The following is a 15,093-nucleotide window of genomic DNA, read 5'->3' on the forward strand; positions in this document are numbered from 1 at the left end:
ACATTTGAGTCACTGTAGCTTCTGTGTCTGTTTTCTCATTATTTCTCTTCCTTGGAGAGCATTTGTCACGATCAGCAGCAGTTCTGCCTCCACACCACTTTTAATGTTCTTGTCATTCTAGCGCGGTCAGCCCACAGGGGAGGCAGTCCCTGTGGGTCACCCACATGGCAGCATGGGAAACCGTCTCTGCTTAATGTTCCAGACAGGAGCCTTGGGCAGAACAGGAGGTTCCTTTTGTCCCTCCGCCACAGGACATCTCACTGTCTTTTAATTCAAATCCTCTTTTCTTGAGCAGTGAAAGAATAAAAATCGATGGAGGTGTAGAAGTGTCTGCGCCCTACAGTGTCAGTTCCCCAGGAGAATTTCTTCTGTTCATTTGATCCCCAAACCGTGGCGTGGTGGGGTGGGCTGGTCTGCTGTGTCTGAACAGGTCCTGGAGCTTTGATCCCAGCCAGCTCACACAGGTGTCCAGCTGCCCCCAGTCAAACAATGAAAACGACCCATCACAATCTCAGTCTGGGAGCAGCTGACAACCATTATTCTTTAACTTCCCAATAGTTGCTCAATATCTTTTGCTTAACGAGCCACTGAAGTATTCCTAAAATTAAACGCACAACATCTGAAAAAAATTAGACTGAACCTCTTTCACCGATTGCATCAAGTGTGTCTACTTTGCTTGATTTGATCAAGTATCTGGTAAAGGTCTTTGGTTTCTGCGGCTTTTATGAAACAGGCGAAGGGCTGCTCCTTCCTCAACAGCATTTCATCTTGAGAGAATAAAACAGAAAATGTCAAGGTCAATAGCAGTATCAATTGAGAAGCTCCATTGCTTTCAGGAGATGAGAGCAGAATTCATTTCAGCATGTAAACTGGGTGGTCTGTGTGGGACGTGGGCCTTGTCTGCATTGGGCCATGTATATTAAACAAGTATCAAAGAGCCCCTCATTGAACTTTGCATGGACTAATAGCTTTGGGGCTGATATGCCTTCTGCAAAGATAATTAAAGACATCTCTGTGCTCAAGCAAAACAGGAGCGGGTGGAACTCAACAAGTGCCCGACCAAAAGAACTAATGAGCTGGTAAATGTGGAAAGCAGCCCATTTTCATATGTTAATGTTAAGTTTGTAGTGCAGGCTTGTGGAAATAGCTTAGCTGCATGAGCTGCCACTCTCAAAACAGGAAAAAAAGGATTTTATGAAGGGGGGGGTCAGTGTTTGATAGCTGGAGTTTTCTTTGCTATGAGATGGAACACTGTCTGACAATCTGAGCCAATTAAAGAGCACTGAGCTGTGACCTGCAGGCTAGGGAGACGAAAACAAGCCTGCTCAATAAACACTGCGTCCGCCCTTCTATACTGCTATCCTCCTGAAAAGCCAAGAGTCTTCATTAATATTCCGCCTTTCTTCTCCCGAAGAAAAGGCCGAGGGGTTGTGGACACTAAGTAGCATTGAGCTCCCCTGCGGGTTTGGGTAACCTTGCAGTGGTGGCTGTAGTGGGGCGGCTCTAAGTTGGGTCAGGGTCCCCTAAACAGGCTGAAAAGGCCCAAGCTCATTACACAGGCTTGGGCCATGCTTGACAAGATGAGAAAACACAGAGTACTCTGAATGACTGAAAAGAGAACAGGACACCATCTGCTTTGGGGTTGAGCTACAACTCAGAGAAAGTGAAGCTGATTAGAGGGCAGAGAGAGATGGCAAGAGAAGAGACGGGGCACAGTTGATAACATATGTTGCAAAAAGCGATGGGAAAATGACCACTAGCAACCCATTGATAAGACAAAACAAGGGTGAAAAGAAACAGGAAAGTCAGTTAAAATGTTGCTCAGTTGTTAATCTCTCTCTTTTTCTTTAGTCTTTTCTGTTCCCCACTTTGTCCAAGTTAGTGTGAGACAGTCACAGTGGTCTGTCACAAAACAAAAAGGGAGATAAAACAGAGCGAGAACACTGAGATACCCTGAGATGAAAGGCGTAAGTGAATAACTGATTAAGTGAAGAAGTGAGAGAGGGAGACAAAACAAAAATAGACATGGAAGGGAAAAAATGCAAAAGAGGCCTCCCCCTGTGTGACCTACATACCTGCTAAACCTGCTGTCAGTGGTGGCCTGCTCCTCTCTCATCACTCGCTGAATTACTTTACATAATCTTTAGACTCTCCCTACACAGCTAGCGGGCCTGCTGCAGGAAGCTGCCCACCTCTGTCTTCACTACCTATTGTGGTTTACTATATCAAGGCACAGACAGACAGTCTTGCAGGGGACTGGTAAATCTGACTGAAGGCGATCTGGCTAACCCCTGCGATGCATTAAAATGGGACACACCACAGCGGAGGGAGGTGTAGGAGCGGCAGGCCTGGATGTCTGTGTGCCATCCAGGACAAGGCTCAGGCCAGCTGACTGATTTGCAGTTATGAAATGATGCCTCTTCTGGGCAGCTCAAGGTTTTCCGCCGGAGATCATGGATCGGGCTGGTCGATATAATCAAAGTGCTCGTCTAGACTGCAACGCAAGCTGCGAGCCCTGGCAGAGCAGCTGTCTAACACTGAAAGGTCAGCAAGAGAGTAGCTTGATTGGTAGACCTCAATAGAAGCTCCAAGTATATGTGTCAGCAGCATAGTGAGAGACTGATAGAGACATTATCATAGCAAATGAAGACGTATTAGGTATTAGTATCGTCACAGTTTTTTTTAACATGATTTTACTTCAATGCCGGTTGCTGCTTTTTCCCCCAATATTGTCCAATTTAGTGTTTTCTGTGATAAAATATTCTAATGTATCACTTTCTTATCATAACATGACCTAATTTATTGAACTGTATCATATCATAAGGACTGCAATAGGGATGTCAACGGTTAATTGAGAATATTCTATTGGTTTATTTTGCAGCTCAGCAGTTCGCTGCACTGCGGACCACCTGAGTCTGGTGGGAGCTAGCTAGCAGTTCCACAAATTCAGCCATAACCTCTAGTATTGCCGTCCTGACCAGTGTTGCTGGTCCCTTCTAGCTCTGTTAATGATGTTATCACTCTGTTAGCACCGTTAGCAGTGTCGGCACAGCTAGTGGTGCTTACATAATTAACAATGTTAAAGGGGTTTTGTGGCTCAGTGAAGCCACTTACTCACTGTAGATACCTAGGTGAGACCAAAGGGTGACCACCATGTTTTTGCAGGAATGCCGTCCCACCACTGGGACGCTGTTTCTAGTGGTAATAGCCAATGAGTTGCACTGCTAGCTCCTACCTGACCCGATTGGCCAAGGCTAACCAGTTTCCGCACATTAACATAGTGAGCAATGCCAACAGAAAATGAAATAAAAGGTAGAGATTTACATCACAAAACGTTAAAGTTTTGGCTAGTGCTTCGAAATGTGGTGCTAAAGCTTACTGAAGTCAACAAGCGCCAGATTAAAAGAAGAGATCTCTTGTACGTCATGTAATTTTGCCTGTTTTTCCTCAAAAATTAACTGGTTAGTTACCAGGAAATAGGTGTCAGATACTGAAAACAAATAATCAAAACTGATATCAGTGGGCTGTAACTAATGACCATTTTCGTTATTGATGAATTTGCCCACTATTTTATTGATTAATTTAGTCCAACCAACAGTTGAAACCCCCCAAATATTCAGTTTACTATTATGTTAAGACCAAAAAAAAAAAAAAAAAAGGCAGCAAATTCCTAAATTTGAGAAGACGGATCCATCCATTTCTCGGTCGTTTTTTTGCTTACAAAAAAACCCTTTGCAAAAAAAGTTCATCAAATCAGTTGGCAGTTTTTTGGTTGATCAACAAATCAGTTTATGGAGTAAATGTTGCAGCTTTGTTATGTTGTGTTGTATCTTGTTGCATCATACCCTCAGTGCCTTTTGGGTGAACTTGGAGAGATCAGAAAAAGGGGTCAATATCTGAAAATTCGAGTGAGTGACATTAGCAATCCAAAGACTAAAAACCCCGACTGTCATGCTTGAGTCTCAAAGAACATTGTTGTCAGTATCTCACTGCTCCCTTTTTCTAACTGAAGTAGCTACCATCAAATCTTTCTCACTGCCTCCAGGAGACAGGCAACCCATACAGAGATCACTCATCAGTCAGTGTCTTCGTGTGTGCGTGTCTGTTTTTAAAGTATGTGTGTCTGACAGAGATTAAAATGTGTTCGGGACTTTTCAAACACACATTTGTTGCATCTCTGCTGGCTGACAAATTCTCACTCTGCTCAGAGTTGATTCATTTACCATTTCTGTGAAGCAAACAGAGGGATGGGGACAGGATAAGAGAGCTGATCAAAAGAGGAGCTTCAAAGGAGGACAGAAATGTGTGTCCCTTGTAGCTTGTTAGATGAGGCCCCGTCTCTTTGAGGCAAGCTTCTGGGCCAGAGGTGACCAACATAATGGACATTGTGCACATTGTTGGTCTATTCTCCAGCTCCAGCCAAATGACCAGAGTGCTTTATAACTATCAATAAGACAACATTACAAGATGACACAGGGCACTGTGCTGAGGAATGATGGCAAAGAACCAAATTCAATCAGGGTCTTTTCACACCTTAAAGTCAGACCCAAGATATGAACCAAGGGTTGCATTTTATGTTACATTGTATACATTTGATGCGCTTAGTTTTGGTTTCACATGGCAATTATGCAAGCACACAAAATAATTATACATGACATATATCCTGTTGTCATTATCTACGTAAGCTGTGCTTCACTGTACTTGACATTGACTGTTTTATAGATGTGCTCTGCCATCCTCTTGTATCCCCTCATTCTCATCCTCTTAGAAAATAATTAAAAAGTGTCTGAGTTTTTATGAGTCTTTTCCAGCTGACTGTTTACAAAGTCGTCTCCTCCTCTCTGAATGTGCTACAGCGGCTCATTTTGTTATGTTGTGTTGTTCATGGACTAACCAAAACCCACATTATACATTTACTACCACTTGACAACTTTACTGTTAATTTCTCCCCCGCTCCAATCGCCAACACCTGTCTGCTCTGAGCGTAGCCACCACCACTCTCTCCGTCACTAAACCACACACACACACACACACACACACACACACACGCACAGCACAGCACAGCACACTGAGGCACTACAGTACTCTCATCATTTGACGACAGCCTGCCAAAACGTCCTGTAATTGGTCTGAAAGTCCAAACCATCCAAAAAATGTTTTCACACCAGAAAGAAACCAAACCATGGATGGTTCAGTTTGATCTGGACCAAGACAATCTCTTTTCACTGGAACAAGTTTCAGCTGTTTGGACTGAGGGAAGTTTCACACTTGTATTTTGGTTTGGATCAAACTGAAAAATCCAAAAGTCTGGACTTAACAAGGTGGGTGTGAAAGGACCCTCACACTCCAAGGGATTCTAAAAAGTCAAACTTTTTCATATTGAAATCACCAAGAAATTGGCTCGATTTGATATTCAGTGACCTAACATTTACAAAGTAAATCAAAACATGAGTCAAATTGAGTTCAAGAATGAGGTGCAAAGCCAAACGGAAGTCAACAATAAAAGCTGCATTAGTACGGATAAAGATATGACTGTGGTCCTCACGGCACTCAAACACAATGTCTCAGCAGGCCTGTGATTGGTGTAGCTGCTGTTCCTGGACTTTCACAGTCAGTGTAAAAAGCTATAAAACACAAGCATAGCCTAATGTCTTCAACCAGTGGCAGCTTGCTCCCTGAGGAGCCACTCAGTGTTACAGTATACAATGTTATGCCAAAAGTTAATTGTGTGCTGACAACTCTTAGCCACAGGAAAGACCGCATTGCTCTCCAGAATTAGATTTACATCACCAGTATCCCATTGTTCACAAAAGGCGAAGACAAAGGGTCACAAAACAACCAATTAAGCAAAGCTTCAAATCCTTTTTGCTAAGACAAAGGAACATGAATGCAAAGCGCACTTCAGTAACAACAAATTCTGAGAGGAATATACCAATGAATTCTGGGATAAATTATTCAAGCTGTTAAAAAGAAGGAAAAGGGTCTTTTGATTTGCAGTGGATTACTAAGAAATACCACTCTTTGTATTTGACACTTTAAAATAAAAAGAGCGACCACACAGGGTCACTGTGCTGTGATAGCTTTGTGTGTACCCTGATATTGCCAATGGCAAGTCTGCTGGATTTCAGAAGAGCCATTTATGTCGGCTTGTTGTTATGTTACACTCAAGCTGTACCACCGAGGGAGTAAAATACATAGAAATCAATAACATCCCCCAAATAACATTCGCAAACAAGAGAATAACAACAATTCTCATAACAGTTGTTAGAGGGGAATTTGTTGCACCTCCATTTTGATGCTGTTTTTTTTTTTTTTTTTTTTAGTGTTTTTTGATTGTACAAGGGAGAGAGGTGGGTACATGATGTGCATGTTGTTTTTGGGCACCATATGGCACTTGTGGATGCAGCTGGGCTTTCTGCTCAGAGCTTCACATACAGTGAGCTGCAAGCGGTTGTGGCACAGTCGCAGCGCTAAATAAAGCACTCACAGCCATCTATACTTAAAACACCCTGGCTACCATGGGGGGAAAAACATTTGGAGAGAGAAAGTCATGAAATCAAGACAATAAAGAAACCATAAACAAGTGAAAACTTGGATAATGAGTGTGAACTAGAGTTTACTTGTGCTGCTGTGATGTTTTTTCCTTTAACAACACAACAGGTCTAAAGAGAGAAAAGGAAACAAAGAAAAATCAAGGGAGAGATGAGCAGTGGGAATGTCAGCTCCAACAGCCTCTGGGCTGATGTAATGGTGCCTCGTCTCTCTGCTGTGTTGAGACTGAGATTGTTGTGATGGCCTGCTGGGTCTGTCTGTCTCTCCATCCTCTTTCTCTCCATCTCCCCTGCAGGGTCCCTTTTTCCTGGCTTTAGTGTGCCATTACAGTTTGTACTCGCCTGTCTGCTCTGCACCCAGCCATGCTTAGGTAGAGACCACCCCTCTAAACTATTCTCTGTAGCATCCTTCCATAGTCAAGGAGCTGCTTTCATCCTGCAGTCGGCCTCTACCAGAGGCCAGCTTTATCAAAGGCTGAAAAATATAAAGAACATTCAGGCTCCCTCGATTGCAAGGTTGTCCATGCTTTATATTCAAGGATATATTGAAGAGCAGAATTATAGGAACAGCACTGCCTTTTGGTCACATTTAAAAAGGCTGTGTAGATAATAGGCACGAACTAAACCGAGTGGCAGTGTAATAGGAGATACTGTCACAGAACAGTCTCACATGCCTTATTCAGGTTTGTGTTGGTGCACTGCATGACATGCAAATGCTTTACAGGCGAAATTTGCTCAAAGTTTGATTGTAAAGAAGGATGAGCCGGTGTTCGCTCGGTGGCATTGAATCTGCGCAGCCATTAAATCTTACCTTTGGAGCCAAGACGATAGCTATCGACTCCTGTAGGAGAATCACACATGCATGAAGGAAAAACAATTTCTGTTCACAACTCAGATTTATTTATTCCTTGCTTTAGGCAAAGACAGTCTTATTTTAATTTATGGATGCTACATGAGCTTACTGAAGCGGGTGCCCACTCTCACAAGTCACCAGAACAAGGCTTGCTGGAGAGATAGTTAAAAAAACACACAATAACAATACAGCTTCCATTTCCATTTTAAAATATGTTATGAATATTCATAAATAAAGGCTGCTTGGATTCTGATTCAATTTGGGGAGCCTTTATAAAATCCCAGATATCAGACGGAGGATCTCATTGCCTGTGCAGGGAGATATCTAATACATATTGCGGAGCCTGCTTTAAAATACAAAATGTCTCCTCTGCCTGCCTCCTTACATATCTCTCCTCCATACAGATATTATAAAGCGATAAAATCCCCAGAATATCTACTGTTTGTTGCTTATAATGTTGCATTAAATTAAAGTCATCTGTAAAGCTAAGAACAACACGACTAAATACTTGAACAAAACCACATATTTAGACCTGCTATGTAAACAACAGATGGCATCGTTTGGTTCTATGAACTGTTAAAACATCAGCAAATGACCTGTGCTGCAGTGTCCTACATCTCTATCTAATATAAGGGAGTGTGCTCAGACTAAATAGATTCTTACATTAACAAGTAATAATGCTGACGATAGTGAAAATGAATAGAACACCAAGCTTTGTATTATTTAGTGTGACTGAGCTGGGACTGAGATGCTTAGCTGTGATAAACACTTCCATATGTGCAATATTGAGCTATGTGAGAACAGCAGGCTGTCAACAAACATCGCCGACAACTGGGAGCACGTGGATTAAAATGTGCAGAGGCGAAAGATGGTATTTGAGAACACTGTAGCGACATGTCTGTCTATAACACATCCTACGGTGAAGGACTGCTAATATGTGGAGTGTGAACATCGTCATACAGGAGGCTTTACCGATTAACAACATAATGAACGGGTCAAAGGAGTAGAAGCTATCAAGTTGGTAATTTTGAAATCAAATGCGTCCACAGCCACTGATGCAATATAGCTACAGTATTTTAGATACTATGAATCAGTGCACACAGCTGACCAAATAACCCAACAGCAAAATTAGACAGAATTATTCTTACAACATTTACTTTAGGATCAAAGAGGCAGCACATTTCTTCTTTCTATATTTCTTGTCCTTGCTCTTGTGTCTAAGAGCATCAGATTTATCGCTCTTTTTGTCCACTATTAGCAATTTGGCAAAAGAAAGGGAAAAACAAATAATTCAGTATATCATATATTTATAATTAATGCAGACAGGTGTGTCCTTGTGGAGAATTTAAGCTCAGCAAATGCTCAGATTAGTTTGTTTGATTGGTTTGATTTTGCTCAAATGGATAAATTTGTTTAGGAAATGTACAAATTTGCCACAAACCTTGACAATTTTCCGTCTTGCCTGCAATCAAGGGAAGCTCTTTTGTCTGAACGCAGCACCAGACAGCCAACAGCGTGTGTTAATACAAAACATATTATATCGCCATCCCTGAGTTATTGGTGCTCGCAAATTACCACTTGATTGTGAGTATAAGACTGTTGAAAACAGAAACTAAGGCACCAGGTAAGACCTCCACACTGACTCCTGATTAGGTGTATGCATATATGTGTAGCAACCTTGCGTTCGTCTCTCCTCAAATTGTTTGATTCATTACTCATTCCTCCCATCATTATGAGGCATTTTATTACTCCTTTCAATGAAGCAGATTTAACCTCTATAGCCATGAGCAGGCAGCCTGATTACAGTTATTATTTTTAATAAAGGGTATTGGCTCGGGAATCATTTTGGTCTTGTCCTGTGAATAGCTGGTTACGCGTGGCTAAGCCGGGTTGTGTTGGCCTGCATGAGATTCAATATCCGAGACAGTTTGAGTCTGCACTCTGTCCAAGGCCCCGCTCCTCTATACAAAATGCAATCTGCCTGCAATCAGGAATGACACCACTGTTTACTGCTTGACAGTGCCACCACACAGTACACGGCCCATGGTAACCCTAGACAGTGACAGACACTGGCGGGCTCAGGCAAGACACAATCAACAGGCTGGAGTGAAGCTTTCCAGTGATGGAAAGCCTGCAGTGTTTGTAGGACGTATTCCAATGGCTTTTCAGAGAGGATGGAGAAGGCTATCTCAGATAGATCTAACTGGAATGTTCACTCTCACCCTAAATTAATTGAATGTCAGTCAAAGAGAAAGTGAAATGGAGGTGAGGGAGTGACTCAGACCTTTGTGTTAGTGTAGTGGCGGGAGAGGGGCGGCTGGGGCTCACAAATCTAACCCTCAACTTCACCAGGAAAAAACCCTTAATCAGTGTCAATGTGAGCAAGAGAAAAATGGGGATAAATAAAGACGGATAATACCATGTGGTCAATGAATGAACATAAACGAGGGCTATGCAGAAAGAGAAGTTAGAGCTAAACAAAATGGCTGGCCTCATCATGGAGCTCAACTGGACTGGCTGAATGCAAATAAAGGCTAACATATGGCAACCTGATGAAAATTACCTAATTTAAAGTTTCCTGCCTTAAAACTTTGAATTTATTTCCTCTAAACACTGTCTTTTCTTTAGCATGAATAATTCAATATTTGTATTATTGTCAACAAGACCAAAACCAGCAATGTGTAAGTCCGTCTCTCAATACTTTGTGACTTTCCTACCCTGTCTGTGCTGCTGAGCCTCCAGCCAGTCTGTTCTTACTGAAAGTGGCAATGTTTTAAAAACAGGTAACAAATATACATTGTCTTGAAAAAGTATTAGAATTTCCTACAACAGTTGGGCACTTAAGTTTTCAGCAAATGTTACTCAAACAAGTGTAAATAGTGTGTTTGTTGGCAACTATTTTCAGCCATGGTTTAATACAAATTTGGTGCTCTAATGAGCAATACAACAGCAGGTTGGTGAAACGGACTCTTAAGGATGCATTCGTAAATCCAATCTGACACTCTACACTAAAATGAGAGCGCTGTTGTTCGAAGAAGCAGAGCGTTCTACTTATTCATGAATTAACGAACCTTTAAGTTAATCACACTTTCACTCCACATGGCGCTCTGCTGCTCCGTCCTCCCAGACAGAGTGTCCAGAGAACGCACTGCTGCTCTGGCAGTGTGGTGTTCGAGAGCTTCAAATTTAAGAATGGCCCAGTTTGTGCCAGAGTGTGCTCCGGCACTCAGAGTGAGTATTTCCGAATGCAGCCTATATAAACTGAAGGTACAAGTTGCCCTGTGCAACAGTTTGGCTCATTTATGTGTTTAAATAGCAAACAATGGAGGTCTATGGTACAGAGGAATATGTTATATCAGGCGTTGGATACTACATATTGTCATCTTTAAGTTATAACTTATCTTAACTTATATTTTGAAATTCTCATGGCATGTCTGTGTCAGCATTTCAATCTGATTGCACCTCCTGCTGAAACATTTAAACAGCGTTGGTGACCTAACACCAGGCAGATAATGGGAAGCATCACATTTGTGATGATTTTGGTTTTTGTGTTTGTTCTCTCTCTCCCTCCCCCTTTCTCCTGTTCTGCAGTGCATGTGTGTGTCAGGGGGCGTGGCTGGCTTTCTCCTGCAGCAGCAGATGAGGCACACCTGTCTTCAATCACCTCATCTTCCTGTCTACACAAGCCTGGTCTTCACTCCACTACGCTGCCAGATAATTCCGTCATGTTCGGTAGCGCTCTGTGTTCTTACATTTTGTATCTTGTGCTCATCTTGCTGCATAGCCACACTTTGCTGCCTATTCTTCTAGTGTTGCTAGAGGTTTTTGTACTTACCTGTGGTTTTTTCCCGTTGTACTCAGGTCGTCCTTTGTGCCTCACCGTGTGCCTGAGTTTTTTCAATCCATCCGTCGGTGAATATACTACGAGCCAGCCAGCTCCCTGCCTCCGCCGCCTGCTCTTGTTTTTTTTCTTATTGTTAACAAACCTTTTTTGTGACTGACCTGCTTCAGTATCTGCACTGGGGTCCAAACAAAACCTGTACCTAACAACATTGTTGTTCAGAGATTCAGTGTAGTATTGTACCATGATGAAACACACATTTTTCAAGTGTTGACATTAAATAATATTGAACACTGCCTGCTTTATTCTGCCCAGAAAAGAACAATGCCTTACAATATAATAGTCAGTCTTAATTTTTTTTATCTACTATGATTGACTGTTCTCAGCACCTCCGTTGTGGCTTCCAGAGATGTGTTATACCCCCTGAGGTCCCCTGCAATGCCTTGAACTTCCCATACAAAGTGATATAGCATGGGTGAAGTGGATCTTAGACAGGCTGAGATTGATTTCAGGGGAAAACTACTTTGACAAACAGCAGACAACAAAAATAACGCTGACCATACTAATTCAATTCACAAGTATACAAATACACAAGGCTGACTGAGAAAATCGCATTGATAGAAAGTCAGTCAGCGAAGCTCTCAATCAGATCAAATCAAATCAGATCAAATCAATTCCAAGCAAATCAGATCTTACCTTCCATCTCCACAGTGGACTTTGCTGTGTCGTCATCTTCTGCCTTTGCAGCAGGCTGCTCTTCCTCTGCTGGAAAAAGGAAGCAAACCTCTGATGTTTGTTGTGCTACACATTCACACGACTTTAGTGTCTTTGCAAACAGGTGATTGCACCCCCCATGACCTGCTGTGTCTTCAGTGACGTTAACATGCAGAATATTACGGTTTATACCCTTATTCTGAAAAACTCATTGTTCCTTCTAAGCTGTTTACATGGCTAATGGCAAAGAATATTCCACTAATGTTCCGTGTCCTAACATATCATCTATCATGTCAAAATATAGAAAAGTCAGAGCCGCTTGTGCCATTTTGCTTCTTTGGATCAAAATAGGATTTTGTGAAAGTTTTCCCCTGGTGGCGGACTTGTTTGACCGTGAAAACACATTTCCCCCCTTTCATTCCTTAAGCCCCCTTCTTGAAAAGGTTGGTGTTGCGATATTTGCACATATCCAAAAAACATGTTGATAGCAAACTTAATGTTTAGGCGTGTTTCTTCCAAGCAGAAATGTGGACTTTTTTTTGGGCATGCACTGCTACCCCACATCCTTGCAAACTGTTGACTAGTTGGCTTGTGTACAACACATCAATGACAACGAACAGAGCTGACTGTAAACAGACGAGAAGTTGACATGCATGTTCCGAATGCCCTGTATACATGTCCAAGGAATAGTCCTAAAGTTGCCAACGATACAGCACTTACGATAACCATGACCTGGATGACTGAGAATCTTCACTGACAGTAGTCCTAAAACCTGAATGATACTGGCGTACCCCACATGTCTTGATTAGAAAATGCTTTATTCCAAAAAAGGCCTATTTGCAAATATTTGAAAGGAATATGCTGTTGCCACTACTTGTATCAAATATTGCCATATTTGGAATGATAGTTGTATGTTAGTGTGTGTGTCAATATAGTCATTGAGATCAGCTTTATGTATACGTTAGTATGCTTAGTGTGTGCACTATGAGGCTCAAGTGATGGAATATTGTATGTAAAAGTGCACACACTCCGAGCTAATCCCTCCTCACTTGGTTCTGCTCATTCTGTGCAGAGAGATGAATTTGCATAGATTCAGACACTGACAGCAAGAAATAAAAAACCCTTATTGTGCATTTGTAGTGTTCCATCTCCCAACCGTGTAATTTTAGACTGCCACTAAACCAAAAAATGTAAACATCAATGTTTCCATTTTGTTATGATGTCATTATGTCAGCCATCAGGGTTTCACGCATTGAACTGACTCATTCATATCTAACTGCCTCAGTGCCCTGTGGATATTTTGCTACATGCAGTGACAAAATACAATTACTATCAGGAAATCAGACCATCACCTGAACCTTTTTCAATTTGGTACGAATATTTGTGACTGTCAACTCGTGTATCTCAAAGTGTTTGATGTACAAGAATAAAACCAAACACATACACCCCTGAGTACATACCTTTGTCCTCATCTTTATCGTTGTCAGTGCCTTTGTCTTCTTCTTTCTCTTCGTCATTGTCAAAGCCAACATCGTCATCTTTGTCTTGGTTTTCATTTTCATCTTTGTCCTTTTCTTGATTTGGCTCCTCGTTTCCTGAATTTTCATCTGGAGGCACACAAACATCGAAACATAAAATGAAGTACATAACGTTTTGAAGGATTAATTCAGGCAAAGGGAATCAAAGCCTTCACAATTAAATCCTGTAACACATGGCAGAAAACAAGCACATATGCCATAATGCTGACAGAAATCTCTCAGAAACATTTTCACATCAACAGGTTGTTCTTTACCGCGGGGGGCAGACAGGAAAGAAGGGTAAACTGTCAGAAACTTTAAAAAGCCACAGTTTCTGAAGAAAAAGTGTTTCCTTTTGGCTGTACAAGTTGTATTAAATGTAGATCTATAAAACCGATATTTCCTGTCCTTGATTATGATTGGCTGAGGCTTTCAAAGCCGTCATAAAACACTCTATAAACACACAGCTGCTACCGCACAACGTCAGTATTACTGCCCCAATTAGTCACCTGCTATCATATGTGATGCAGAGCTGAAGAGGACAACAGCCAACAACAGCTTAGTATGAATCATGTATCATTCAACAGGATGAGACTGGTCAAAGGTAGAAGTATGCACCGCTGTCATTCAATGTGTGTGGTCTCTGACTGGAGTATAATCCTGAGAGCCTGGACCCTGGAACATCATCCAGTCCCAATCCCAGTCCTGCCTGAGACTTGGAAAAGTCGATAACAAGAGGGGAATGTGTGTGTAGACTTGTACTATGCATACTATGGACACAAAAGTCTTTTCACACTGTCACAATTATGAGACACGTCTCTAACGTGGGAACTGATGATCCCCAGTGGCGCCCCCAAAAATGGTTTATAGTGGCGGCCAAAAAAACACACAAAGATGCCAGCAAGAGATCCTACAGTGAGGAAACCCACTGTTTCCAGTGACAGCTGTTGCTGCTGCTCAATACATCATCCCTTTATCTCCATCAGAATCGGACAAGCTACACCAGCTACCTATGGTAAATTGACAGTGTTACTTTATATAGCTTGATTAGCCGAAAGGACTGGTGCACAGAAGAAAAAGTCTTGGCCCAGATATTCACTGGCTGCACCAGATCAGCCCACAATATTTGTCCTCACCCCTAGAAGCTTTATTGTCTCCTGCTGATAGCCAGTAAGTTCCAAGGTTGGTTATAATGTGACTTAAACATGACAAGGACTTTTTTTGGTAATAATGTTAGGTAAACTAGAGCTCATGCAGGTAAACTTCTTTGGCGCCATGTTGCCACAGCTTTGTAAAGCAGCCCTACACCGTCAGTTTGTGTGTTGCTTGACAACCATTCCACTAAATGTCACCAAAGGACTACACTACTTGGCGGAAGAATAATTATTCGTTAACAATAAATCATTGCATTCTGTGTTGCTGTGTGTTTATTTCATGAAACTTTGCCAGGTATATCTAGTAACTGTTTTATAAAAGCAATAAGCCGCAAGAGGCCGTGCTTTACAGTGATTTTAGAACAGCTAAGGGGCGTTGTTTGGCAGCTGATGTACAATAGTCCAGGATATAAAAACATGTAATGGTTGGTGTTATGAGGGTGTCACTTAGTGGTCGTGAGAC

General features: G+C 41.9%; 1 protein-coding gene across 2 annotated transcripts in view; it reads right to left on the reverse strand.

Annotated features, from left to right (window-relative positions):
• The window catches only part of macrod2 (mono-ADP ribosylhydrolase 2), a 467,780-nt gene that overhangs the window by 13,463 nt on the left and 439,224 nt on the right, over positions 1-15,093 (reverse strand). Inside the window, exons 14-15 of one of the 2 annotated variants that reach the window (XM_049600013.1) lie at positions 13,420-13,566; positions 11,942-12,007 (exon numbers count right to left, since the gene is read on the reverse strand). In XM_049600013.1, the coding sequence (XP_049455970.1) occupies positions 11,942-12,007; positions 13,420-13,566 (213 nt within the window). Of the gene's footprint in view, positions 1-11,941; positions 12,011-13,419; positions 13,567-15,093 lie in introns of both variants that reach the window. The other variant, XM_049600012.1, reaches the window with a different exon arrangement.

The sequence above is a fragment of the Epinephelus fuscoguttatus genome, linkage group LG16, assembly GCF_011397635.1.
Source record: "Epinephelus fuscoguttatus linkage group LG16, E.fuscoguttatus.final_Chr_v1".
Classification (NCBI taxonomy): domain Eukaryota; kingdom Metazoa; phylum Chordata; class Actinopteri; order Perciformes; family Serranidae; genus Epinephelus; species Epinephelus fuscoguttatus.